This window comes from Saccostrea echinata, unplaced genomic scaffold (assembly GCF_033153115.1).
Source record: "Saccostrea echinata isolate AGI-Se365-2 ecotype Australia unplaced genomic scaffold, CSIRO_AGI_Sech_v1 ptg000003l, whole genome shotgun sequence".
NCBI lineage: Eukaryota > Metazoa > Mollusca > Bivalvia > Ostreida > Ostreidae > Saccostrea > Saccostrea echinata.
In genome coordinates, this window is record NW_026889752.1 from 13,735,045 (window position 1) to 13,761,288 (window position 26,244).

At 33.6% G+C, this 26,244-nt stretch overlaps 3 protein-coding genes across 4 annotated transcripts in view; 1 reads left to right on the forward strand and 2 right to left on the reverse strand.

Moving 5' to 3' along the window:
- Positions 1-291: 291 nt before the first annotated feature.
- On the reverse strand, positions 292-8,368 carry LOC133178909 (organic cation transporter protein-like). Its single transcript, XM_061313568.1, has 11 exons — positions 8,204-8,368; positions 6,203-6,422; positions 5,999-6,102; positions 5,753-5,907; positions 4,811-4,979; positions 4,444-4,656; positions 3,997-4,223; positions 3,630-3,811; positions 1,185-1,336; positions 876-965; positions 292-354 (listed from the first exon to the last, which is right to left on the reverse strand). The coding sequence occupies exons 1-11, from the start codon at positions 8,344-8,346 to the stop codon at positions 339-341; spliced, it is 1,671 nt and encodes a 556-aa protein (XP_061169552.1). The 5' UTR covers positions 8,347-8,368; the 3' UTR covers positions 292-338.
- A 2,944-nt stretch (positions 8,369-11,312) lies between these two features.
- Positions 11,313-13,010, forward strand: LOC133178490 (dentin sialophosphoprotein-like). The gene has a single exon (XM_061313184.1). The coding sequence runs from the start codon at positions 11,313-11,315 to the stop codon at positions 13,008-13,010; it is 1,698 nt and encodes a 565-aa protein (XP_061169168.1).
- Positions 13,011-24,062: 11,052 nt separating this feature from the next.
- Positions 24,063-26,244, reverse strand: part of LOC133178602 (cation-independent mannose-6-phosphate receptor-like) — a 79,271-nt gene continuing 77,089 nt past the window's right edge. For both annotated transcript variants that reach the window (XM_061313334.1, XM_061313333.1), the window contains exon 43: positions 24,063-25,707. In XM_061313334.1, coding sequence (XP_061169318.1) covers positions 25,531-25,707 — 177 coding nt within the window. In that variant the 3' untranslated portion in view covers positions 24,063-25,530. The remainder of the gene's footprint in view (positions 25,708-26,244) is intronic.

Here is a 26,244-nt window from a genome sequence, read left to right on the forward strand (position 1 = left end):
AAAACGAATAGACAGATGATCAAAAAAGCTCACTTGACCATTTGGTTCAGGTGAGCTCAAATAATAAAATCTTTTCAATGAATCTGATATAAACCTGGACTTCAAAAATCTTCCACAAAAGACAGAAATATTTTTTTTAAAGTATACAGAGATACATTAATAATAGAAACATCCGTAAATTTCTCCACCAATGACTGTTTCATGGTCAATCTTTCTTCTCAATGAGATAGATAGCTTTTTTTGTTTTTCAAGTCATATTCATATATTGTACATGAAAATTATGATATATTATGCTGATGTACCATTGAACATATATATGTCACCGCACTTCTTCTTTGTTACAACGTAGTTCCCCTGAAATATTAGAAGTAGAAGAAATGAAATATATATAAATATACCTCAATAATTTCTCAACACAATTAATATCAACACTGTCAGTTAGTCATTTATAAATATTTTTTAATTAAATCGACGAACATGTATTTACAACACAACATTAAGGTTTGATAAAATTCTTTTGTTAGAATAGGCAAAAGGGAAATCGGTGTTCTGTATGGTGTATTGTATGGCCAGCAAAACAGAGTTACTAGCATATGAAAATAACATCCTTGCGACCGCGAGCACAGAAAGGTTGATTGGTTACTGTATTGTTTTACGTCTATTGCGATTAAATTACATGGTAGTAAATTAGGGTTGATTTGCACCCCTATCCTACCAAATCCCACGGGGTTATAATTTGCTAAAATCTAAAAGAAAAATGGAAATGGATAAAGAAAACAAGGTTTTAACAACATCAACCCCCCTCCCCCCCCCCCCCAAAAAAAATAATAAAATAAAAATACTTTGAAATGAACATCACTATACAGCAAACTTACTCAAATGCAGTATTATCAAAGGAGGACGAACTCGGTTGCGGTGTTTTGATTCTTTTAGAAAAGCCATTCATGATCAACTCGTCTTTCTTTCTGCAGAAAAATAAATATATTGGAACAAGAATCAAACCAAAAAAAAAAAAAAAAGACAAAACAAAACAAAAATACGCAGGTACAGATATATATAAATATTATCAACATTATAATTTATTTTTACATCAAGTGGTTCAAATCGATTTGGAATTTGTCCAGCAAATAATACAATAAATTAATTATTACATAACATGACATCTAGTGTGTATAGTCACAAACTTTCCAAATTCGACTCCATCTTGGATGGTTTCTGGTAGCTTCCTACGTAAGGTTTCCGGTAAAAAGAGGGTCAGAAAGCCGGCAGTGACGGAGGAACCACCAAATATCACCAATGGCAACGCCTGGCCAAATTTTCCACTCACATAGTCACTCTGTCAAAAAAAATCATCATTGTTCACTGTCAAATTCAATAGGGGTATCCAAAATATGTGGCTGTATAATGTTATGTTATGTATCTATCTAAAATAAAAGATATTTTGCTATTTATTTTTAGGGCGGGGGAGGGGCTAAAATCTTAAGTTCTTAACCATAATACACGTACAATTGGTGGATATAAGAGTTTATCATATACAGTGGCGGATCCAAGAATTTCATAACGGGGGGGGGGGGGGCAGTTGAAGGCAAGGGGGGTCTGGGGGCTGCATTGAAGCCCCCAGTGGGTCTAGAGCAAAGCCCTGGTTGGGGTCCGGGGCTGACAAATTCTTACAAATAAGAGATGATGTTTCCTTGATTTTAGGATAATGGACATAATAATTGTGACTTATAAGCTCTATTAGACTACATATAAAATTTTCAAACGGGGAGGGGGGTGGGGGGTCGTGCGCCGGCCCTATAGATCCGCCTTTGATATAAGTAGAAAGTGTTGAAGCGACGTCAGACACTACCTTTATGTATGAGATACATGAGGCACCAGACCCTTAATTTTGTATGGCTTACACATGTATATAATACACCAGACCCTTAGTTTTGTATGTCTTATACATGTATATAATACACCAGACCCTTAATTTTGTATGGCTTACACATGTATATATAATACACCAAACCCTTAGTTTTGTATGTCTTATACATGTATATAATACACCATACCCTTAGTTTTGTATGTCTTATACATGTATATAATACACCAGACCCTTAATTTTGTATGGCTTACACATGTATATAATACACCAGACCCTTAGTTTTGTATGTCTTATACATGTATATAATACACCAGACCCTTAGTTTTGTATGTCTTATACATGTATATAATACACCAGACCCTTAATTTTGTATGTCTTATACATGTATATAATACACCAGACCCTTAATTTTGTATGTCTTATACATGTATATAATACACCAGACCCTTAGTTTTGTATGTCTTATACATGTATATAATACACCAGACCCTTAATTTTGTATGGCTTATACATGTATATAATACACCAGACCCTTAATTTTGTATGGCTTACACATGTATATAATACACCAGACCCTTAGTTTTGTATGTCCTATACATGTATATAATACACCAGACCCTTAATTTTGTATGGCTTACACATGTATATAATACGCCAGCCCGATCTCTTCGAGCTGAAACATCACCGAGACTCGTTCTGCCAAAAGTCACGTGAAAGTTGCCAAAAAGCGTTAATGTTTTTACAAGATGCTAAAATGCACTAAAAAATTGTATTTCCTGATTTTTAAGCCCCATGGATATTTCGAATTTTTCTCAGACAGCTTTTTAATCTTATTTATAAAGCTAAACCGTCTTTGGTTTTTTAAGGGAGCCGACTGGGGTTTTATTGTGTGAAAACTACTACAGAGAAACTCTTTAATTTTATACCATATGTGCCTTACATTGAATTCAGTGTACATGCCAAGTTTAGTGAAAATCTACCGTCTGGTTATTTTCTAGGGACCATCTCAAAATACAGGTGCATTTACTATAGGATTATATAGGAAAATACCATTTTTTCGCACTTCGGAGCAAATTATACATATGCTACTATAGAGTTTTTGCTCAAATTATATTATTTGATGGGTAATACTATATTGTACATTTTATGCAAGGAATACAAAATTCTACTGGTTTCCAGAGGGGGCATCTCAAAATGTAAAAATTCATAATATTTTCCTGTTTTTATGGAGTACAACAAAACATGACAGATACCACAGATTTAAATAAAAAATAATCAAAATGATTGTGAGATTCTCAATTCCCTATTTTTAAAATTTCAAGAGCCTATATGTTATACTTTTTTATTTTATGGCATAATTAATGACCCCGCTTAAAGAACTTCGGTTATTCATAACGTCAAAAACACGCTATTACGACGTCTATCTACCCATCATTTGAAAAATCGTTTTAAAAATCAGTTATTTAAAAACTTAATTAGATTTTTTAACCTGGGATTTCCTAAATTTGTTAATTTTTTATAAATTATGTAAAAATAATTGCTTTAAAATGGAAAATACGCTTTATTTTACTATGCTGCGCGAAGTATTGCGCAATGAAAACCCCAGTCGGCCCCCTTAAAATCATGTTATTAATATTGGAGCATTGTTCTAACGTCAATATTATGTACATTTTTAAAGTTTTAATTACTATATGCATTGATATTTACCATAATCTTAGGTGACGCCAGAGCCTTACTTTGTTTATGATGTACATGTACGTACTGTTGAGGCTATATACGGAGCAGCCATGCCACCAAACCGAGCGATACAAGAACTGGTTCCCATAGCACCATTACGGACCACGGTGGGATATAGTTCTGCAGTGTAGATGTAGATTACACCAAAGGCCGCTGATGACCCCATCTTACCAATGATCGACAGTACCAGTGTCAGACTACTTAACTCTGTATAAGTGACAAAAAAGACTCTAAAGAACATCTATAGCAAATTATGGAATTAATGACTCAGATAATTTTAATTAGTTCACATATTAATAATTATTAATTATTATTTTTTATGAAAACTCCTGTCTTCTGAAAACATTGTAATAATTCATGTTTTCAAGAATTACAATAATTATGTGTCTTGCCTTCCTTGCCGTAGAGGACTGGAAATATGGTACACAGTAATGCAGCGCCACCTATGATCATTATCAAACAGTGTAACTTCTGTCTTCCTATTCTGTTTAACAAAAGCATGGTAGCTATTTTTGCAGGAAACTCTACAATTGCTAGAATAAACTGATTTAGGTAGAAGTTTCCTCCTATATTTCCAACATGCATGGTTACTCCGTAATAATCCATAGCTATAACAATCCTGAAAAAAAATGATCAGCCTTCATTAGGAACAAACTCTAATTAGTTACATGTATATTGTCTGAATAAATTATAACACTTTATATCTAAACACGAGTCAAATTTTCTCTCTTTTAGGAATTTTCTTTCTTTTTTTTCCTCCCACTAAGATTTCCTTTATTTCATGTCAACTAAGCTATCAAAAATTATCATAAAATATAATTATATGAAGTTTTTCTTACCAGTTAATGAACAAAATTATCGCCCGAACAAATAGCACTTTGTGTCTAAACACGTGCCAAATTTTCTCCCCTTTCGGAATTTCAATTTTTTCTCCCACAATAAGATTTCCCTTCACGTCAGCCCCATTTACTTTAGCGACACGTTGTACGATTTTTTCCGCCTCTTCCATTCTTCCCTGTGACAGCAGCCATCGCGGAGATTCCGGTATGACCCTGAAATATGTCACCTTTTTAAAGATAATATAGACATAATAAAACTTCCAAAAAATAAATAATTTTTCTCAGTTTTGGCAAAACAGAGCAGTTTTCACTTCCAGGTCATCAGTCTCTTGTATTCTTTTTTCTGATGAAGACGAGGGAAACCTACCACCAATACAAGACATAGACAGCACACGGTACCGCCACAGCTAGCTGGAGGTACTGCCAGTGTCGGACTAGTGCGCCCACCCCCGCCAGGTACAGCAGCCCAACAGCAAAGAACATATGGATAGGAATCCCAGTCATTACTCTTTTAGAAGGACCTACCATCTCAACACCTATCAAAATCAGACGTGACTGTAAACTTATAAAAACAAGATATGTTTGTGAAACACTGATACCATTGGCGAAGGTTAAAGTTTCAGAAATGCAAGTCAAACTCAGGTCAAGAGATCTAAAATGCTGGTATCCATGCAAAGAGAGGTCTTGTCACAAGGAATACACCAGTGAAATATGAAATCCATAGCACCAACTTATGGGCAAGGTCAAAGATTTTGCGGACAAACAGAAAAACAGATAAAGACATATATATAGACAGACAGACGGACGGACAGAACAAAAACTATTTGCCCCCCCCCCCCGAATCTTCGATTACGGGGGCATAAAACAAAACTTGTATAAAAAAAATTGCCTTGAAATGAATTTTCGGCAATAATTGGTTGTGAAATTAGAAATATGAGAAAATATGGCAGAGTATTATTAATTAAATTCATTAAATATTTTTTTTTTTATGAAAATATACTTGAAGGTATTTAAACTGTTTGTCTGCTAACTTCATCAAAGGAAAATCATTTCAAACATACTGTATAGAAGAGAAAGAAAACCTTTATCTATGCATGACATAAATTGAAAACCTTTTAAAATCCTTCATAGACTAGTATATCTTTTTCGGAGGCAATTTCCTTATCAAGACATCACTATATCAAGCCATAGATTGCTATAAAGCGTCTCTGATTCCAGTAGATTCGCTCACCGAGACAGAATGGATCTGTTGGTAAAATCACCAGAGTTTTATTTATGTTTGACATGAAATAAATATTCAAATGCTCACTTAAAACGCTAGCTGGAACGAAGACGCCATGGCATGCAGCTCCCACGAGGAAATTCAGAATAACAAAGACGTAATAATTCGACACAAAGGCCACACTGACTGCAGAGAGAACCTGTAGGACTGCAGAAATTACCAAAGCTTTCTTCCTACCAAATCTGAAAACAGAGAATATAATGTGTAATTTCTTTGCAAGGATTTGTCATTTCTTTTCCAATTTTAATTTTATGTACTGGTATATGAACGTACACATCGGCAACACATCCAAACCCCACATCGCCAGCCAACACACCGAAATAGAAGATCATCTGAGCGTGGGAGGTTTTCAAAGCATCGTCACAAACTAAATTCACCTAAAGACAAAAATGTAATCTTAAACCTTTTCTTTAATAAATTTTCGACTTCCAGAAATTCGAAAGAGCAAAAAAGTTTGCTAAATATTTTAAACATAACCTTCGATGAAAACGTTTCTTCGAACACTGATGTATCGTAGACCCATTCATTACATTTCATAACCGTCGTGACGTTATTCTCTCGTCTTATGATGTGACATCTGTCATATTTCAGAACAGAATGGGGATCATCAGGGAGCGGGATAGTCACATTTATGAGTTGTCTGTGCTTTTCATTTTGCTCGAGATATGTATCATTTTCATATCCAGGAATTTTGCACCTAAAAATGGTAACAATGTAACGTCATTTAGTTGCGTGGCATGGTATTACACATGTACAAATGAGAGTCGAAAAAGTACAGTGGTCGGTAACTATATTATGCTTAACTGAATTTCCGTGATCACAATTCCTTTTTAGCCGAAGGCTCAAGTGAGCTTTTCTGAGCAGAATTAGTCTGTTGTCGTTGTGATTGTCTTTGTAGTTGTTGTGAACATTTTCACAATTTCATCTTCTTCTCCAGAACCATTGGCCAATTTCAACCAAATTTGGCACAGAATATTCATGGGTAAAGTGGATTCAAGTTTGTTCAAATGAAGGGCAACACTCTCTTCCAAGGGGAGGTAATTAAGAAAAAGTAAAAATTGATAAGGGTCATTTGAAAATCTTCTCAAGAACCACTGGGCCAGAAGAGATAAACTTATGCGAAAGCTTCCTGACATAGAGTAGATTCAAGTTTGTTCAAATCATGACCCCTGGGGATAGGGTGGAGCCACAAAGACAGATCAAAGTTTTTACACAGGAAGACTTAGGAAAAATCTTTTAAAAATCTTCTTCTCAAGAACAGTAAAGCCATGATTGGTGATATTTATATGGAAACATATCCTTAGGTAGTGTAGATTCAAATTTGTTCAAATCATGACCCCTCAGGGTAGGAAGGGGCTACGATGGGCGTTCAAACCTTTGCAAAGATATACAGTACATAGGAAAAATCTTTAAAAATCTTCTTCTCAAGAACAGCAAAGCCATGACTAGACGTATTTACATGAAAGCATCCTCGGGTAGTTTACATTCAAATTTGTTCAAATCATAACCCCCGGTGGTAAGGAAGGGCCACAATTGGTGAACAAAGTTTTACATGGGAACACAAAGGATAAATCGTTAAAAATATTCTTCCTAAGAACAGCAATTCATGATCATGATAATTCAGAAGCATCCTCAGTAGTGTAGATTCCAGTTTGTTCAAATAATGTTCACCGGGGGTAGGGCGGGGTCACAATAGAAGATCAAACATACAGAAAAAAATCTTCTTGACTAAATATTTCCCTTTCCCGAGAGGTAGGGGGGAGGGGGTTGCAATCACTTATATATTTAATCTTTTCAATACTAAACTGATTTCTGCTTTGTCTTAGCCAATATCTCGGGGAGCGATGTTTCCCATGGGCCTCTTTTTAGTACCCTACCGGTGAAACCGGAGGGGACTATGGGTTTCCTCTGATTCTGTCCGTCTGTCTGTCCGTCCGTCTGTCTAGCTGTCCCTCTGTCTGTCTGTCAGTTTGTCCCACTTGGTTTTCCGCACTTTTTTTCTAAACGCAGATATTGAGCTGATTTTTGGTATGTGAGAGTATCTTGATGAGTTGCAGATCAAGTTTGCATTTTGTTCCGCTTCAATGATTTTGGACGGAATTATGACCTTTTCAATTTTTCAGGGTTTTCCGCAATTTTTTTTTCTAAACGCTTGCAGATATTGAGCTGATTCTTGGTATGTGACTTAGCCTTGAGGGAATTATGGCATTTTCAATTTTTAGCGGGAACCAGATTACACTTGCCGGTAGGGGACTAGTATTGCTAATGCAATACTCTCAGAATGCTTGTTTAATATATATCAAGCATATTACAATGTATGTTAGCGGCCGCAGAGGCGAAAAGTAAATGTATGAACTCGGAAACAATAACTGCACTGTGAATTGTTTTTGTAATTTCAAATTTTCAAGAGGATAAGAGAATTGTGATATTCACTATAATCAACAATGGTCGAAATATCTTTACGGAGTAGCTTGTCACCTGTGTGCCGGTGTATGCATGGTGTAGACTAACATCATCATATAACAGCCCACATTTATAGCAGGTATACAGAGAATTAGGTAGAGCCGCTTCTGGTAAAATCCAAACTCCCCTATCCTCACCAAGATGTCATCAAACTTCATCCTAAAGTTTTCAGGTGATAAACTTCCTGAGAACCACAAAAGATTTTATATTTACATGTGTAATTTGTTTATATATATATATATATATATATATATATATATATATATATATATATATATATATATATATATATATATATATATATATATATATATATATATATAGTTCATATCTTCGTGATCATGAGGAGTTAGATGGCATAAACTCTGAAAACTGAAATACAAAATAATTACAAAATGTTAATTCACTTATGTCAGTAATTGACGAACTTTAGAGTTTAAATACCGTACATGGTTTACACTATATCCATTAACCACATAGGCGTTGGAACCGGGGGGGCTAGGGGGGGCTTAGCCCCCCCCCACTTTTTTTGCAAAGACAGACATAATATAGGCATTGAAAATTGGGGTTTACCTTTTTTTGTTGGTTTAGCCTCCCCCCCCCCCCCACTTTCAATTAGCCACCCCACTTTCAATTTGTTTCCGACGCCTATGAACCATGCTCAAAAAATATGTTTCAAACTTTGCATACTTTTAAAAATAAATTTCATAAAGGTATACATATGTATATAATATATTTCATTAAACGCATAAAATAGCATTATCACTCAGGTCATACATGTATTCTCATGAATTTTGAAAACTGAAATACAAAATATGTGAATTCATTTATGTCAGTAATTGACGAACTTTAAAGTTCATGAGAATACATGTATGACCTGATAATGCTGTTTTATGTGCTTAATGAAATATATCATATACATATGTATAGCTTTATGAAATTTATTTTTGAAAGTATACAAAGTTTGAAACATTGAAGTAGTATAGATAGTAATGATGGTAGCTCTGTACCAATGCTTCCATCATCTGTAGTTTAGACAATAATGATGGTAGAACTAGTGCAGACAGTGAAAGTATTTATGCAGGCAATACTGTAGAAGTATTTGTACAGACATCGATGATAGCAGTACTGAACATTTTCGGAATCTCAGACATCTGACAACGTACAACAGACAGCGGACTGCAAACAATAGACGACTCGCAGGGAACGTATAGAAATAACGTTTTCAAACTTACTAACATGTAGTATGTACTGTACTGAGAATTTTTTTTCTCATTATCTCCTATACATCTATCGAAATTGAATGAAGATAAAATAATAAATAATGTCATAATTATAGAGATTTGTAGAAATTTAAAAAATAGATTTTGGGGCAACTTACAAACAAAAAATAAATGCATGAATTGATATATCTATATACATGATATGCAGTTGCAGATCCAGAAGGGAGGAGGGGGGTTACGGCGGTTTCACTCTCTTTTATACATGTATTTGTGCAAATTAAAAAAAATATAGAGGCTAAATAAATGAAAACATTTTCAAAAAAGGTAGATGTGGTGAAAAGGAGAGACTTGTGTAAATGGAATCCGACCTTGTTCAGTCCAACATTATAGAGATTTGTAGAAATTAAAAAAAAAATTGATTTTGGGGCATCTTACAAACAAATAAATGCATGAATTGATATATCTATACATGATATGCAGCTGCAGATCCAGGGGGGGGGGGGGGGGTACAGTGGTTGCACTCTCTTTTATACATGTATTTGTGCAAATTTTAAAAAAAAATGTATATAGGCTAAATAAATGAACATTTTCAAAAAAAGTAGATGTGAAAAGGAGAGACTTGTGTAAATGGAATCCGATGTCATTGAGTCCAGCATTGTGCAGTCGATCAAAAATTTCGGTTTCTCTCAAGTGTACATGGAATATAGGAAAATAAGTGATTTTTCAACATGTTATTCTCATCGGCTCGATTAAAATAAATTAAATGTAGAAAACAGTCAACCATTTCTATTTGTTTAAAAAAGAGTGTTGAAAAATAGTTTAAGTATATTGCATTATATATCTGGCTTGTTCAAGAACGAGGCATTGAAAGCAAAATACTTGATTTGAAACAGAAAAGTGTATTGCTAGGCTGATTTAATTGAGTGATTTTAATTACTCAAAATAAAAAGAATCATGAAATATTTCTCTCTTTTTTTCTCTCTCTCTCTCTTTTTTGTTGAATATGAACTATTATATTCATGTATATAAGACTGATAGTATTCATTCAATTCCCTCGATAATTCAAATTGCATTATATTCATTGTCAAGACTTCATTGTAATACGCCGATGCAAACTTAAAATAAATGGTTTTGTATTTAAAGTCTGTTTTTCAAATTCCTAGAATCTTAAGAGAAGATTCCTGGATTCAGTGGAAGACACAAAGCAGCTCCAGATTTTAGATACTTGCCTAACTAGAAGCACACTTGGCTCTTCCAATGAGAATGTAATATTCAGTTATAATTTAAAAGAAAAATTATTGTAAATCAGAGTTTTATAATCAGGTGTAGTTCAAAGCTCTTTGTTCGTAAATGTTATTTTCTCTTCACCCTCTCCTTTCAAATATATCTGGATCCGCCTATGATATGTGGGGTATGAAAAAAAGTTGTAGGTGATACGTATGTGACACGGGGTAATGTTTTCTTTTTCCCCAAACCAGTTATTTTTTCTTTAAATCAACAAAACATGTTTTCTAGAGTACGCCATTTACTTTATTCTTTTTTATTTACAGACTGCACTCAGTAAGTCTTAGATTTTAGTCTATTTTTTTTAGTCCTAGACCTTGACCCACCACGGGTTTGTTGCAAAAGGGTGGTATATTAAAATTTATAAAATCGAAAAATCTTTAGTATAGGGAAGAGAGCGTTACATTATTATTATAACCCCCCCCCCCCCCCGCACACACACTTCGTAAAATAGTTCACAGTGTATAGTGGCTTTAATTATACAAAATAAACGTAATTATCGATAATCAAGACTTCAAAAAAGAAATTCATTTTATCTAAATAATGTTTTTAACACTTTCCCTTAACTGAAAAGTCCGTAGTCTGAAGTCTGCTGTCGGGTGTCTGAGATTCCGAAAATGTTGACTAGTACTGAGAGTGATGATAGTAGTACTACATGTACTACAGACTGTGACGATAGTAGTACTACATGTACTACAGACTGTGACGATAGTAGTGCTAGTACTGAGAGTGATGATAGTAGTACCACATGTACTACAGACTGTGACGATAGTAGTACTAGTACTGAGAGTGATGATAGTAGTACTACATGTACTACAGACGGTGACGATAGTAGTGCTAGTACTGAGAGTGATGATAGTAGTACCACATGTACTACAGACTGTGACGATAGTAGTACTAGTACTGAGAGTGATGATAGTAGTACCACATGTACTACAGACTGTGACGATAGTAGTACCACATGTACAACAGACTGTGACGATAGTAGTGCTAGTACTGAGAGTGATGATAGTAGTACTACATGTACTACAGACGGTGACGATAGTAGTACCACATGTACTACAGACGGTGACGATAGTAGTGCTAGTACTGAGAGTGATGATAGTAGTACTACATGTACTACAGACTGTGACGATAGTAGTACCACATGTACTACAGACTGTGACGATAGTAGTGCTAGTACTGAGAGTGATGATAGTAGTACCACATGTACTACAGACTGTGACGATAGTAGTGCTAGTACTGAGAGTGATGATAGTAGTACCACATGTACTACAGACTGTGACGATAGTAGTGCTAGTACTGAGAGTGATGATAGTAGTACTACATGTACTACAGACGGTGACGATAGTAGTGCTAGTACTGAGAGTGATGATAGTAGTACCACATGTACTACAGACTGTGACGATAGTAGTACCACATGTACTACAGACGGTGACGATAGTAGTGCTAGTACTGAGAGTGATGATAGTAGTACTACATGTACTACAGACTGTGACGATAGTAGTGCTAGTACTGAGAGTGATGATAGTAGTACTACATGTACTACAGACGGTGACGATAGTAGTGCTAGTACTGAGAGTGATGATAGTAGTACTACATGTACTACAGACGGTGACGATAGTAGTGCTAGTACTGAGAGTGATGATAGTAGTACCACATGTACTACAGACGGTGACGATAGTAGTGCTAGTACTGAGAGTGATGATAGTAGTACTACATGTACTACAGATGGTGACGATAGTAGTGCTAGTACTGAGAGTGATGATAGTAGTACTACATGTACTACAGACGGTGACGATAGTAGTGCTAGTACTGAGAGTGATGATAGTAGTACTACATGTACTACAGACTGTGACGATAGTAGTGCTAGTACTGAGAGTGATGATAGTAGTACTACATGTACTACAGATGGTGACGATAGTAGTGCTAGTACTGAGAGTGATGATAGTAGTACCACATGTACTACAGACTGTGATGATAGTAGTGCTAGTACTGAGAGTGATGATAGTAGTACCACATGTACTACAGACGGTGACGATAGTAGTGCTAGTACTGAGAGTGATGATAGTAGTACCACATGTACTACAGACGGTGACGATAGTAGTGCTAGTACTGAGAGTGATGATAGTAGTACCACATGTACTACAGACGGTGACGATAGTAGTGCTAGTACTGAGAGTGATGATAGTAGTACTACATGTACTACAGACTGTGACGATAGTAGTACCACATGTACTACAGACTGTGACGATAGTAGTGCTAGTACTGACAACGTTGATGGTAGTACTAATACTGTACGGATGTATGTATAAGGCTGAAATTGCATATGCAGGTATTTTACTAGAAAATACAGGTCAAGTTCGAATTTGATCATGGTCTGATGATTTTTGACAGTTATCCCTTTTGAACTAGAAATTTTCAGTTTCCGCTCTTTTGTAGGGATGTACATGTATATATCAGGTTGAAATTGCATATGCAGGTATTTTACCAGAAAATACAGGTCAAGTTCGAATACAAATTTAAAACTAAATATGGCTTTTGAAATTTTGGCTGCCTGCGGGAGCATTCGTGGCGTTAAGACACATCTAGTTTGATATCTTTTATACTATTTACGATATAAACTATGCAGAGATCAATGTCTTTACAAAGCGAATTTTGTTCAGTTTTTACAAGCCCAAAACTTTAGGTCCTTCTGTGGTATGTCTACCGAGGGGAACTGACCATATTTTTATTGACCTTTCTGACTAGAATCGTCTAAACGTTTTTCTACCCTGTCAACTTATCTTGCGTAGACAATATCAAAATAAAAAAATTGTTTGCTTTGTTTTCATTATTTTATTCATTGTTATTAAGGTGTATTACAATCGAGAATGGGTGACACAGTACTTTCGTGCTGGTTAAATTCTAGATCTGAATCATTCAAAAGTATTTTCTGCATCGTAAAAATCATTTGAAAAAGCTGTCTTAAGTCTTTAAATTTTAATGATTTCAAAAAGAGATTCAATTAATTTTTTTTTTTTTTTTGTAATTCAAATTGAAAGTATTGAATCTCGGAAAACATTCACTTAATATGTGCATCTAATTTTCTCTACATGATATATTGCTATTTAAAAATGAATGCGTTTTTAAACCTCAGGCAATCTTTCATGACAAGCTTAAAATATATTTGACTTTTTTTTTTCCTCCAAGAATAAAGTCTTTGATGGTTAATGGGCCATCTCTTCTGAATAAACAGCTAAGAAAAAAAGGGTACTCGTAAATTCACTCTCGTTTCTCTATTTCTTTCTGCAGAAATGTAAAACGTTGACAGACTCCACATGCTCTATACTTTATTATATAAATGTAAAATAAAATTGAATACTTACCTTTAAATAATCATGCAAGATATTTGGTAAGGTGCTTGAAAATTCAGATTCCGCGCTCGGCGGTGGCGATGTACAAGTTTTCTTAAAATATCCCAAAGCAGCTACAGGTAAAATGTTGATTCTATGAACGATAAGGGGTTGCGCAGGTCACGGAATAATATGTCATACTTTATTATGACCTTTACCTGGAGTTTATACTTACCTGATAGATATCACTGCACTTCTCTTCTTCTTAGTTTATTCAGTATTGCAAACATCCTCAAAAGATACCATATATACGACGAACAACTTTATTTTGCACAAAACTATTTCTGTTTCACGACAATGTTTATGATCACAGTGAACTTTCGTGAACTGTTAATGGTGTAAAAGAATATCGAATTTCTTATAAAATTTATTTTTCATTTGAAAAGGCGATTTTTTTTAACTGACAAGAGCCTGTGTCTTCGGGTCGTGTTCAAGAATAAATAGAATGAATCTAAGTGGAAAAATCTCCCCTTTAGGTTTCAATGTTTTAAGCGAGTTCTCTTCGTTACTCTATTATGTTAATTTCAACATGCATGATTAATGATTTGTTTGTTTCTGTGTAACGATTCTTTATGTCCTTAAGGTGATGTTATGCCCTATGACCATGAAAAGACAAGATGCACATAAATTTTAACCCCTTTTTAACTGACCCTGTCTGATGATAATATTCATAGCCAACTATATAAACACTCATGTACTGTGTTCTCTATCACTTCTAATCAAGAGTCGTGTCTCCGTGTGTGGACACAGAAACATGTTCTCAACTTTTGGTTTAAATCATAATGGTCTTTAAGAGTTCCAAAATAAATTTATCAAAGAGTTCTGGATTTTAAATTCACCCAGACACTTGATGGAATCACTAGTACTTATTAAATGTCAGCTTAAGTAATTAAACAATCTGTTGCATATAACTAGAAGAGACAATTAGGTATGTAATTAAGGAGTAACTGTCTTCGTATTTTTATTCATTTATTTATTTTGTTTTCGTATTTATTTATTTGTTTATTATTATTATTATTTTTTGGTATTATGATGTGAAAAGCAATTGGCTTGCGTGATAATTTGCATAAAGTTGAATTTAAAAAAAAATGACTATGCAAGGAAAGGTATATATTTACCCACTTCTCAAAATCATTAAGTTATGTTCATCATATTACAGATTGGAAACCCAGGGACAAAGACTTTGAAAATATTTTTAAAAATTGTGGTTTAGATCGACTCGACCAAAATCGCTTGAAAATATTGAGCGCATATGTTTATATTTCATGTTAAGTGGGCTAAGTCTTTTACATCAATTTCAAAAAAAAAAAATTCTTGATTAAAATTACTGACTTTTTTTCTTCTCTAGTCCTTGTGACCATGTACCACTAAAGATGGCAGAAAATCTCGCGGTTTTTGAATTTCGTTTCAAGTTGCACAGGCTGAAGTGCATTCATTAACAAGGAAACATGCCTTTTATTTTAAATTGATTAATAAGCAAGTGCTAATTAATGATTTTGAGCTTTTTTTATGAGAATGTAAATATAAGCATTAAATTAAAAATTTTGGATATGTCGTCGGTCTAATATATATATATATATATATATATATATATATATATATATATATATATATATATATATATATATATATATATATATATATATATATATATATTTCCATTTCTATTTGTTTTCTCTGTGATAACTCTTTGAAAGTTAGGAGAGTTGATTTCTTGATCATTCCAACGGAATGCAAATTTCGCCAAGCGAAAGGTCAGTAGCTAAGAAGGGCCTTATATGCATGTAATTCTCGTGCGGCTGTCCTTGTGTCTGACGCTAAGGAGGTCTAATATGCATGTAATTCTCGTGCGGCTGTCTTTGTGTTTGACGTCAGTGGGCGGGGACTATTGAAATTGATATGTGAGGCCTGGTGTGATTTAAATCTATTAGTGTACATTTTTAAAATCTAAATTTACAATTTTATTTCACAATGAAATGGAAATATAAGGAATCACTGTCTAGTTAGTAGAGTATGCCAGGGCATCAACGATAGTTGGAAATGTGGGATAATTTGCATAACGGGCGATTATATAATATATATATATATGACCTTTGAATTTGACCCACTTTTAAAAACTTTAACCTTGGACATAACTTTTGAACAGTAGTACTAGGGCCTTCATATTTCACGGGTATATTTCATGTGACAAAGTCTTTCTTTGGATAGCAACGATTTTGAACTTTAACCTTTAAAAATTTAACCTTGGTCATAACTTTTGAACAGTTGGTGTTAGGCCTTAATATTTTACATTGTATTTCTTATGACATGGCCTTCCCCTGGGTACCTTTAATTTGCCCTTTGACCTTGGAGTTTGACCGACACTTAAAAAAACCTTAACCTTGACCATAACATTTTAATGGTTAGTGCTTGGGATTTCATATTTCACAGGTATATTCATTGAGAAAAAGTCCTTTTTGGGTAACATTTTTCATCCCTTGACCTTGGATTTTGACTTGCAATTGACAAACTCCGATCAACTTTCGCAAAAAGCTATCATACGGGGGCATCAGTGTTTCACAAACACATCTTGTTATAAATGTTTATACTAGAATGTGTTATTCATTTATTTAATAAATACTAGTATGTTATTCATCCATAGCATTATTTATAAATGTTTATGCTAGTATGTTATTTATTTATAGCATTATTAATAAATATTTATACTTATATGTAATTCATTTATAATATTACTTATAAATGTTTATACTAGTATGTTATTTATAACATTATTTATTATGGAAATTCCAAAAGTAAAGCATGGTGATTTACTTTTAAGTGACGTACTCCGACAAAGCCTCTCACAATGATACGCATTGAAGTGGTAAAATTTCTCGTTTGAATGGAACATTTTGAGCTCTTTTTTGAACATTGGTAGTTAAATAATGACACGCTCATTTCAAAGGAATTAAACCAGAATTCTCTGATGAGACTGTAGCTCTACTGGTTTGTACAAAGGGAGAAAAAAAGTAGCACTCGGACTTGAAACTTTGCAACAGCAATGAATAGAATAAAAATCATTGGTTTAGTCTCTTTTTGCCGCAAAATTTGTTGCAATCAGACTAAAACTGTAGGAGGAGTAGCATTTTAAAAGAATTTTAATGAAATTTTGATTTTAGTAAGCATGGCAACATCATTCATCAAAATCAAAAACCGATAAAGAAAGTAATGTATCTCAGTGAAGTCTACTTGTATGCCAAGATAATAAAATCAGACCAAACTGTAGGAGAAGTCGTGTTTTGAAAGCATTTCAGAGAAATTTCTATTTTTAATAACCATGGCATTACCATTCATCGAAACCAAAAACTTAAAATTATGTATCTTAGTGTAGTCGACTTGTGTGCCAAGTTATATTGAATGAGAACAAAACTGTAGAAGGAATGGGTTTTGATAGTATTTCAGAGAAACTTTTTTTAGTTACCATGGCAACACCATTCATCGAAATCAAATCAAAACCGATACACAGAATTATGTATCTTACTGTAGTCGACTTTTATGCCAAGTTATACTGAAATCAGATCAAAACTGTAGGAGGGGTAGCATCTTTAAAAATATGTTAACAGACTGACGGACGAACAGACAGACAGACGGATGACAGACAATTGTAGGAGGATTGGCGTTTTGATAGTATTTCAGAAAAAAGTTCTGTTTTTAGTAATTATGGCAATACTGTTCATCGAAATCAAAAACCAATTAATAGAATTATGTATCTTAGTGTAGTCGACTTGTTTGTTAATTAAGTTCTACTGAAATCAGACAAAAACTGTGGGGGTAATAGTGTTTTGTCATGTTCATTGAAATCAAAAACTGTTATAAAAAATTATGTCTCGTAGTGTACGAGGGGTGATCAAAAGTTCGCGAACTAACTTTATATTTACAAAACCACCATTCAGAACGGAATGAATCGTCATAAACATGTTCTATAAAAAGCATATATGTAATTTAATGTTTTTGGTTCATGTTTATGACATCACAATTTGAAAATGACGTCAATATGTAGGAGACTTGTGATGTAAAATGGGTGACTCAGTCTTACTTGTGCAAGGAACGGCTGTAAAGTTTAACGTAAATCTTGGAAATTCCTTTGCAGTGGGGTATAATAATTTGTACATGGTTTATGAAGACTAAAAACTTGCAAAAAAAATCAATCATTAATTGGATTGATTGTTTAAGTGAAGGAAGGGAGAAAGTTAAAAATGATGTTCGTTCTGGTGCCCAGTAAAAGTATGGTGGGAAAGAGATGTGGCATTAGTTGAGCAATTTGTTATGAAAGATCGCCAAGTTACAGTTAGAACAATAGTTGAATATCTTAACAATAAAATATTAATTAAATCCCTAAAATATCATTTGCTTCAGATATTAAACATATCAGATATTATAAAGATCTAACGCGCCCATACTTGATTCACATTAAAAAAAAAAAAAAAAAAAAAAAAAAAAAAAAAAAAAAAAAAAAAAAACGACGCATCCAAAAACAGAAGACTCGGGTTGTGATGGTTACCAGGCTCATTCTGGTAAAAGATATCCTTATCCACCCACCCTATTTCCGAGATTTGGTCATTTGTAACAAATGGACTATTCTAGTTATAAAAATAACCTGAATGGTAAGAAATTTCTAATTTTAGTAACATTGCAACACCATTCCTCGAAATCAAAAACCGATAAACAGATTTATGTATCTTATGTAGTCTACTTGTATGCCAAGTTATTCTGAAATCAGATCAAACTGTAGGAGGAAAAGCATTTTGAAAAAAAAAAGGTTCATTCAAATACCTGTAGAATATGTGTTCCATAAATACAATAGCAATATAGTCTATATAAACACGGAGTAAACACCTGCTCGATCTATACATGTGTTGTAATTATTTCAATAAACAGGATATATTCCTAACTATAACATATTCGTTGTAATACGAGAGTTTACAGAAGCAGGGATTCTCTAACTCTTTCTCCTTACTTCATAAAATCCCCATTTCGTTGCTAATCGTAGAGAGTAGGATGTCTTAATTAAAACACTGTAATGAATATTGCTTTCTCGTTTTCAAAGGAGTGGGCGTGTCATTATGTAACAATTGTCTGATAAGAGAAACCCAAATGTTCCGAAGAAAAAATTTTACCACTTCAATGCGTATCATTATATTATCTTAAAAATTGAAATATAACATGAAATTCCAAAAGTATGCTATGATGATCTACTTTTTAGATGACAAAGTCCATGGACCAAAGATGTATCAACTGACAAATTTTTATGCTTCTAAACCTCTTAGGATCTTAAATATTAAACGCTTAAAAGTGAAAGAAAAATAGGTCAATGTGACCCATGCATATGTTTTACTTGACACACTCTGAGGATCCAGGATGCACCAATTGACAAGTTTGGTGATTCTCGGTATCTGAAATATTAAGATTTAGCCATGAAATTCCAAAAGTAGATCACTTGATTTAAAATTTTTGGTTGATATACTCTGAGTATACTCTGTTCAAAGCCTTAACTGAATCAGCTGACAAGGTTTGATGATCCTAGGCTTCACAGTGTCCAAAATATATGACACGCCAAATTCACAAAAATGAGCTGAACATAGTTTCACAGTTTATAAACTAGGTTTATCGACTGTAAACTAGAGTTTACGGACCGTAAACCACAGTTAACGACGTTAATCTATATTTCATATCCCTAAACCATAGTTAACGCCTTAATCTATGTTTCACAAATGTAAACTATACTTAACACCGAAAACAATCATTTGCGATTGCAAAACATAGTTTATCTGATAAATACGGTTTCACGATTTGTACACTATGGTTTACAACTCTAAACTATAGTTAACGTATGTTAATTATAATTTACAGTTGTAAACTATAGCTTACAAATATTTCAGGCGCCAAATTCACAAATTTGTGATAAATATAGTTTTACAGTTAAGAAACACAGTTTACGGCCAGAATCCATGATTATGTATCAGAGATACACAGTTTTCTGTAAAACTATATTTCACGACTCTGAAGTATAGTTTACGATTAAAACTATAGTTAAATTATAGATAGGTTAATTACAGCATGATAAGATTTAGCTATACAACGACTTTTTTCATTGGTTGTTAAATAAAATATATATATTTCTTGTTGACATTTAAAGTAAAATTTCTTTCATTTTAAAGCAAATCTACTGGGAACTAAAAAGAAAATGACAGAAAAATTATTAACATGTATGTTTTATTTAAAAGAGAAAGATAGGAAAAATGCATTTTGACGGTTTGTAATTAAGAAATAAGGTATCATTTTTAAACATCTATCGGGATATAAATACAGGTTGGTCACGAGATCAAATTCCATAAAGCCCGTAAATTTGATCTCGTACCAACCCGTATTTATAGCCCGATAGATGTCTTAAAATGATACCTTATTACTTATATTTACATTTGTGACTTATTCATATTTTATATTTGCCTGATTATAATCTTTAACGCATGAAACGTTTTATTTTTCAAACCCAACGGCACGTGTTTGATCCTCTGATTGTGCGTCGGCCCTTTGTGACGTCACTGAGAAATTACGTCGAACGTTTATGACGCAAGGAACCCGTGTTTATATGGATATAGATACGCGTTGCTTTTAAGGTCAAGATCTAGTAAATGAAAGGTGCCTACAGATTTTTCAGATTTGAAAAACAAGTTCTTTTATTGATCCTTTACAAATATAGCTTGGTAAAATAAGGTGTATCGGGACATAATTTTTAGAAAAACTCAATAAAAAACATATATTAAAGTGACATTTTCAATGAAAAATGAAAGAAGTCAGGTATAAAATTCGAAGTTTTTTCCAACTCGGAGAAAGGAAATGTATTCGGATTGCCTACAGTCTCCCAGAAAACAGGTTTTCGTATCTTTTTGATCTCTGCTTTAAAATGATATTAAATTTAATATAGGTATCGGGGTTACTTTTAACATGATTTCAAATTGAATTCCATGAAAATGTTTCATTTCTATATAATTTTATTACAGCCATAAAGTACGGGAAAAATTAAGTTTCAATCTATTATGACGTCATAATGGATCTAGCACCAAAAAAGACAGTCAAACTCATTTACTTAAGAAATAAACAACAATGTTAAAAAGTTCTCTGGGAAATGAACTTGGTTGGTCACGTGATCAAATCCTGTGAAGCCCGAAGGGCTTCTCAGAAGATTTGATCACGTACCAACCAAGTTCATTTCCCAGAGAACTTTTTAACATTGTTGTTTATTACTTTTATTTACATTTGAGACGAATATTCTGAATAGGACTGCATTTATTACACGAACGGCCCGCCGTATTGCTATGTTGTGACGCGCAATGACCTAGAAGTTGTTTGGTCTTGAGAGTTCGCCTCGCTCCAACATTTGAATACTTACATTGATGTTTAGCAGTCCAGTTCAGGAAATATCTGTTCATAATGAAAAAACAATGATCGCTACTGGGAATTATCTTACTATTATTGTACGAGTTCTTTATATATAAAGTCAAAAGCGGTGCTATCGTCTTCAGTTTACATACCTTCAAAGGAATTTCGGGTTAAAGAGGTAAGCGTGATTTTAGGCTAATTAGAAACATTCTTCACACCGAAGAAAGATCTAACGATCATTTGTTGAACGAAAAAAAAAATATATGTGTCAATAATTTTATCTTTTTCATCGCTTTGACGGTTCAGAAGTTCCGAAACCAGTGTCACTGTGACAGAAATATGTAGACAAGATATCGTCTCGCTGTGTGATTCGGTCACGCCATGACCTCTGACCCCCTAATAAGTTCATACAGAATTGAACATATTTTCTCTTCTATAGGTTCATCTAAGAAAAATATTTGCAAATGTAAATAATAGATCTTGACCTTAATAGTGTTATATAAAAAAAAAAAAATTTGCAAATGTAAATATTCAAATTTGTCTTCATCAGCAACGAAATAAATCACTGACATTTATCCTTGCCGTCTTTCCAACCTTTTGCGCTGATCAAACAATAATGACTGAGCATTGCTGGTATCAAAAGAGTTGTTGATAGCTTGACATAAATTTAAGATTATCAAGAAGAGAAATTACTCAAGTTATTATGTTTAAATGTTTCTTTTTTATATAGAACTTACTGCAATGACACACATTCAGTATTTCCTCTAGCAATTGGTGCCGCGAGATTTTTGGATTGAAAACTATCATTAACAGTTAACAGGTGTTTAGATTCATAAACTATATCTAACAACGCTTAACTATAGTTTACGAGTGTGAATTATAGTTTATGAAAGTAAACTATGATTGGCAAATGTGAATCAAAGTTTATCTCTCAAAACCATAGTTTACGATCGTTAAGTATAGTTTACGTCTGTTAAATACAGTTTATGAGTATTAATGACAGTTAACTATAGTTTACAACCGAAATCTATAATTATCGAATGTAAAACATAGTTTATCTGATAAATATAGTTTCACAGTTTGTGAAACTATAATGAACAAATCTTAACTATGGTTAACGAATGTAAATTATAGTTCACAAATTAGAATCTATATTTATCAGCAAAATCTACTGTTAACGTTTATATTTACAGACAGATAAACTTAGATTAGCATTCGTAAACTACACTTTACAACCTTTAAATATACATGTAGTTTACAGATGAAAACTATAATTAACGAATCGTTAACTATAGTTTACAATGGACAAACCTAGTTTATCAACTGTTAAACTATGTTTATCTACTTCTTGTGAATTTGGCGAGCCACAAAAATAGACACCTTAACAAATTAGAAAATTAATACCTGCAACATTCAAAATGTAGGACACTGTGATTTACTTTTCAAAAATATGTTCCAAGGCCCCAAGATGCATAAACTTAAAAGGTTTGATGATTCTAAACCTCTCAGTATCTGAAATCTGAATAATTCTAAACCTCTCAGTATCTGAAATCTCAAATTTCTGTGACCTACTTTTGAGTCAATATAACATGAGGTCCCAAGATGCATCAACTGAAAATTTTTTTGATGATCCTAGCCCCAATATAGTTTGCAAAATATCAATTTTATCAATTTTAAAAAAGTATTATATAATGTCAATTTTAAATGACCTTGAGACCATGCCCTTTTCCTTAGAGTGATGCCTTGAACAATTTGCTGCCATCTACCATGTACTGGATGTTTAATGATAATATGCAAGTTTGGTGATGCCCTGTAGTTCATAAGAAGAAGATAATTAGCATCCACTACTTTTTTAAAAAAATTATCAAATTACCTACCCTTACTTAAAATTCACATCCCTATAATATGTAAAAGTGAAAGCCACACCAAGGATACTCTATGACAAATTTGATAAAATTTGCCAAGGGGTTCTTGAGATATGCAGAGCTGCCAACATCACAAAAAAAATCGTAAGAATAGGTCCATGGGCTATTTAGACCCCCAGTCACTGGATATTTTTCCATTTTGTTCTTGTTAAAATGTTTGACATCAAAAGTAAGCATAGAAATGGAAAATGACATTACAAGTAAGTGTTATAAGTTATATGACTTTATTTGAATTGTGAAAACTAAAGGCAGACAAATAATGAAAATACAGGTATTTAAACCTTTTTATGGAGAGAAACGGAAATCGTAAGGAAAAATACATAAATCGTAAGGCATATTTTAGTCTGGCACCAAATTTGTAAAGGTTGGCAGCTCTGGATATGGCCCATATTCCAAAAAGTTGATGCACACTGCACAAATGTCCCTAGCATTAGCTCTTTGAACCTTTGGCTCAGAAGAGCTGAAAAGGCATAGGACATTTTTGAGGGGAGGCACAACAATAAATTATATATAGTTTATAGTACATACTGACAAAATAATTGAGGGGGCACAAGCAATCTTAGACACTCAGAAGACCTAAAACGTATGTATGCACATATATAAATGAATCACCTAGAGCAACATAAACTCACCTTTAACAATTTATTTCCTCAATATCACTTATAAAGTGGTCTATTAACCAAATTAAAGAAAGAATATCATGATAAAAGTAAACCAAGGCAGTAGTATAATCATGGTTAACATTTACATGACTTTGTCATCACAGATAGCCATATTTAGAACTTCATGCTTTGTTCACAAGTAACGTTAAAAGAAGGTCCACAAATAAAGTTCATAATTATCACAAGTCACCATTATTACTCCAGTACAATCAGATATGAAATTTTCAACCACACTCCATGAAATTCATTTCTAGTTATTCACTACTGTACATGTTTATAAGCAAGGAAAGTACAATCATGTAAAATACAAGCTAATGAGTTGAGAAATTTCTTTGCAGAAATATCCAAAAGCATTAAAAAATGTATTTTTTTTAATTTTTAACAAACAAAAATACTACTTTACACAAGATACACACTTATAATCATGTGTTTAACTTGTTTGATTACATCACATCAATTTGTCCCCTCCTAGGTTCCCAGGATAAGAGGTAAGACACTTTTCATTATTTTTTGGCTAAAACTTTTTACCTGATAAATACATGATTATCTTTTGCAAGCATTCTTCTTTTGAAATCATTGACTTCACAAGTTAAAAGCCAGTAATCTGTAAACTCAACCTATATAATCTATGTATAGAATATACAGCAATATGAAATTTATATGAAAAAAATTGATGCTGATTAAGTCCTTTAGCCCAGGGTGAGAGTAAATGCTTGGGCAATAGCAATGGCAGCTCTTCTGCAGATTTAGACACAGCACATAAATAAATATATACAATTTAAAGACATTTCATATACAAGTATAATAATAATCTAACTTAAACAGCAAGACTGTCATTATAGAAAGCATTAAGAAAATTAAGAATATTTACACTGCAGAAGAGGTCAAAATGAAAGAAATCAGTCACACATCAATTTCCTAATCTGTAACCTCTGTCACAAGTGCACATCAACAGTTGCACATCAATACGTCACAGTCACACACCTGTCAAAAGTGCACACCACAGTCATACACCTGTCACCAGTGCACACCACACAGTTACACACCTGTCACCAGTGCACACCACACAGTTACACACCTGTCACCAGTGCACACCACACAGTTACAAACACTCCACACAGTTACCCATCTGTCACCAGTGCACACCACACAGTCACATATCTGTCACCAGTGCACACAACAAAGTTACACATCTGTCAAAAATGCACACCACAGTTGCACATCTGTCACCAGTGCACACCACAAAGTCACACATCTGTCACCAGTGCACACCACAAATATGTCACCAATGTACAAGTCACATATCTGTCACAAGTGAACATATCTGTCACTAATGCATACTTCTTTTACTACAGCACACATCTGACACCAGTGTAAACATCACACACAATTATTAGCGGTAAATGTTTGATATGGATCTCAGGATTTCAGTCATTAAGCTAACAGCTCTTCATCACTGTCGTCATGGTAACTGCTCACAGGAGGAGGATCCTCATTTTGTAAAATGTTGACTTCATCATCATTTGCAGAAGTCTGTACTGACCCTTCAATTCCAAGGTCATTTGCAGTGATCTCAGGAAGAAGATCATCTGCTTCTTCACTGGATGGTAACTGTGAAAACAAGGAGACCTTATTACACAACCGGTATCTCTTATGTCTGGTCATTGTCAGTATTGGCAAGATATCACCTTCTGATGTAATCTTTACTTTATTTTTATGTTACTATGAAACAGACTGCTTAAGCATGTTTAATAGACCTATAATTACAACTTAATATATCAAATAAACCTTCACAACTATCTGCATGGGATTGATTAAGGTTTGCATATCTAATTCTAAAGTCTGAGTGATAATTTTCTACATGAACCTAATTCTGCATGTGTCATTTAATGACTGAATGCCTTATTCTACATGTACTGTTTCAATGTCCTATGCTACAAGTACCAAATATTGTTCTGAATGTCAAATTCTACATGTACTGATCGATGTTGAATGCCTAATTCTACACAATCAATGTTTCAATGCCCAATTCTATATGTACCAATCAAGGGCTGAATACCTAATTCTATAATTATCAATCAATGTTTGAATACCTCTTTCTATAGGTATCAATCAAGGGCTGATTACCTCATTCTACATGTATCAATC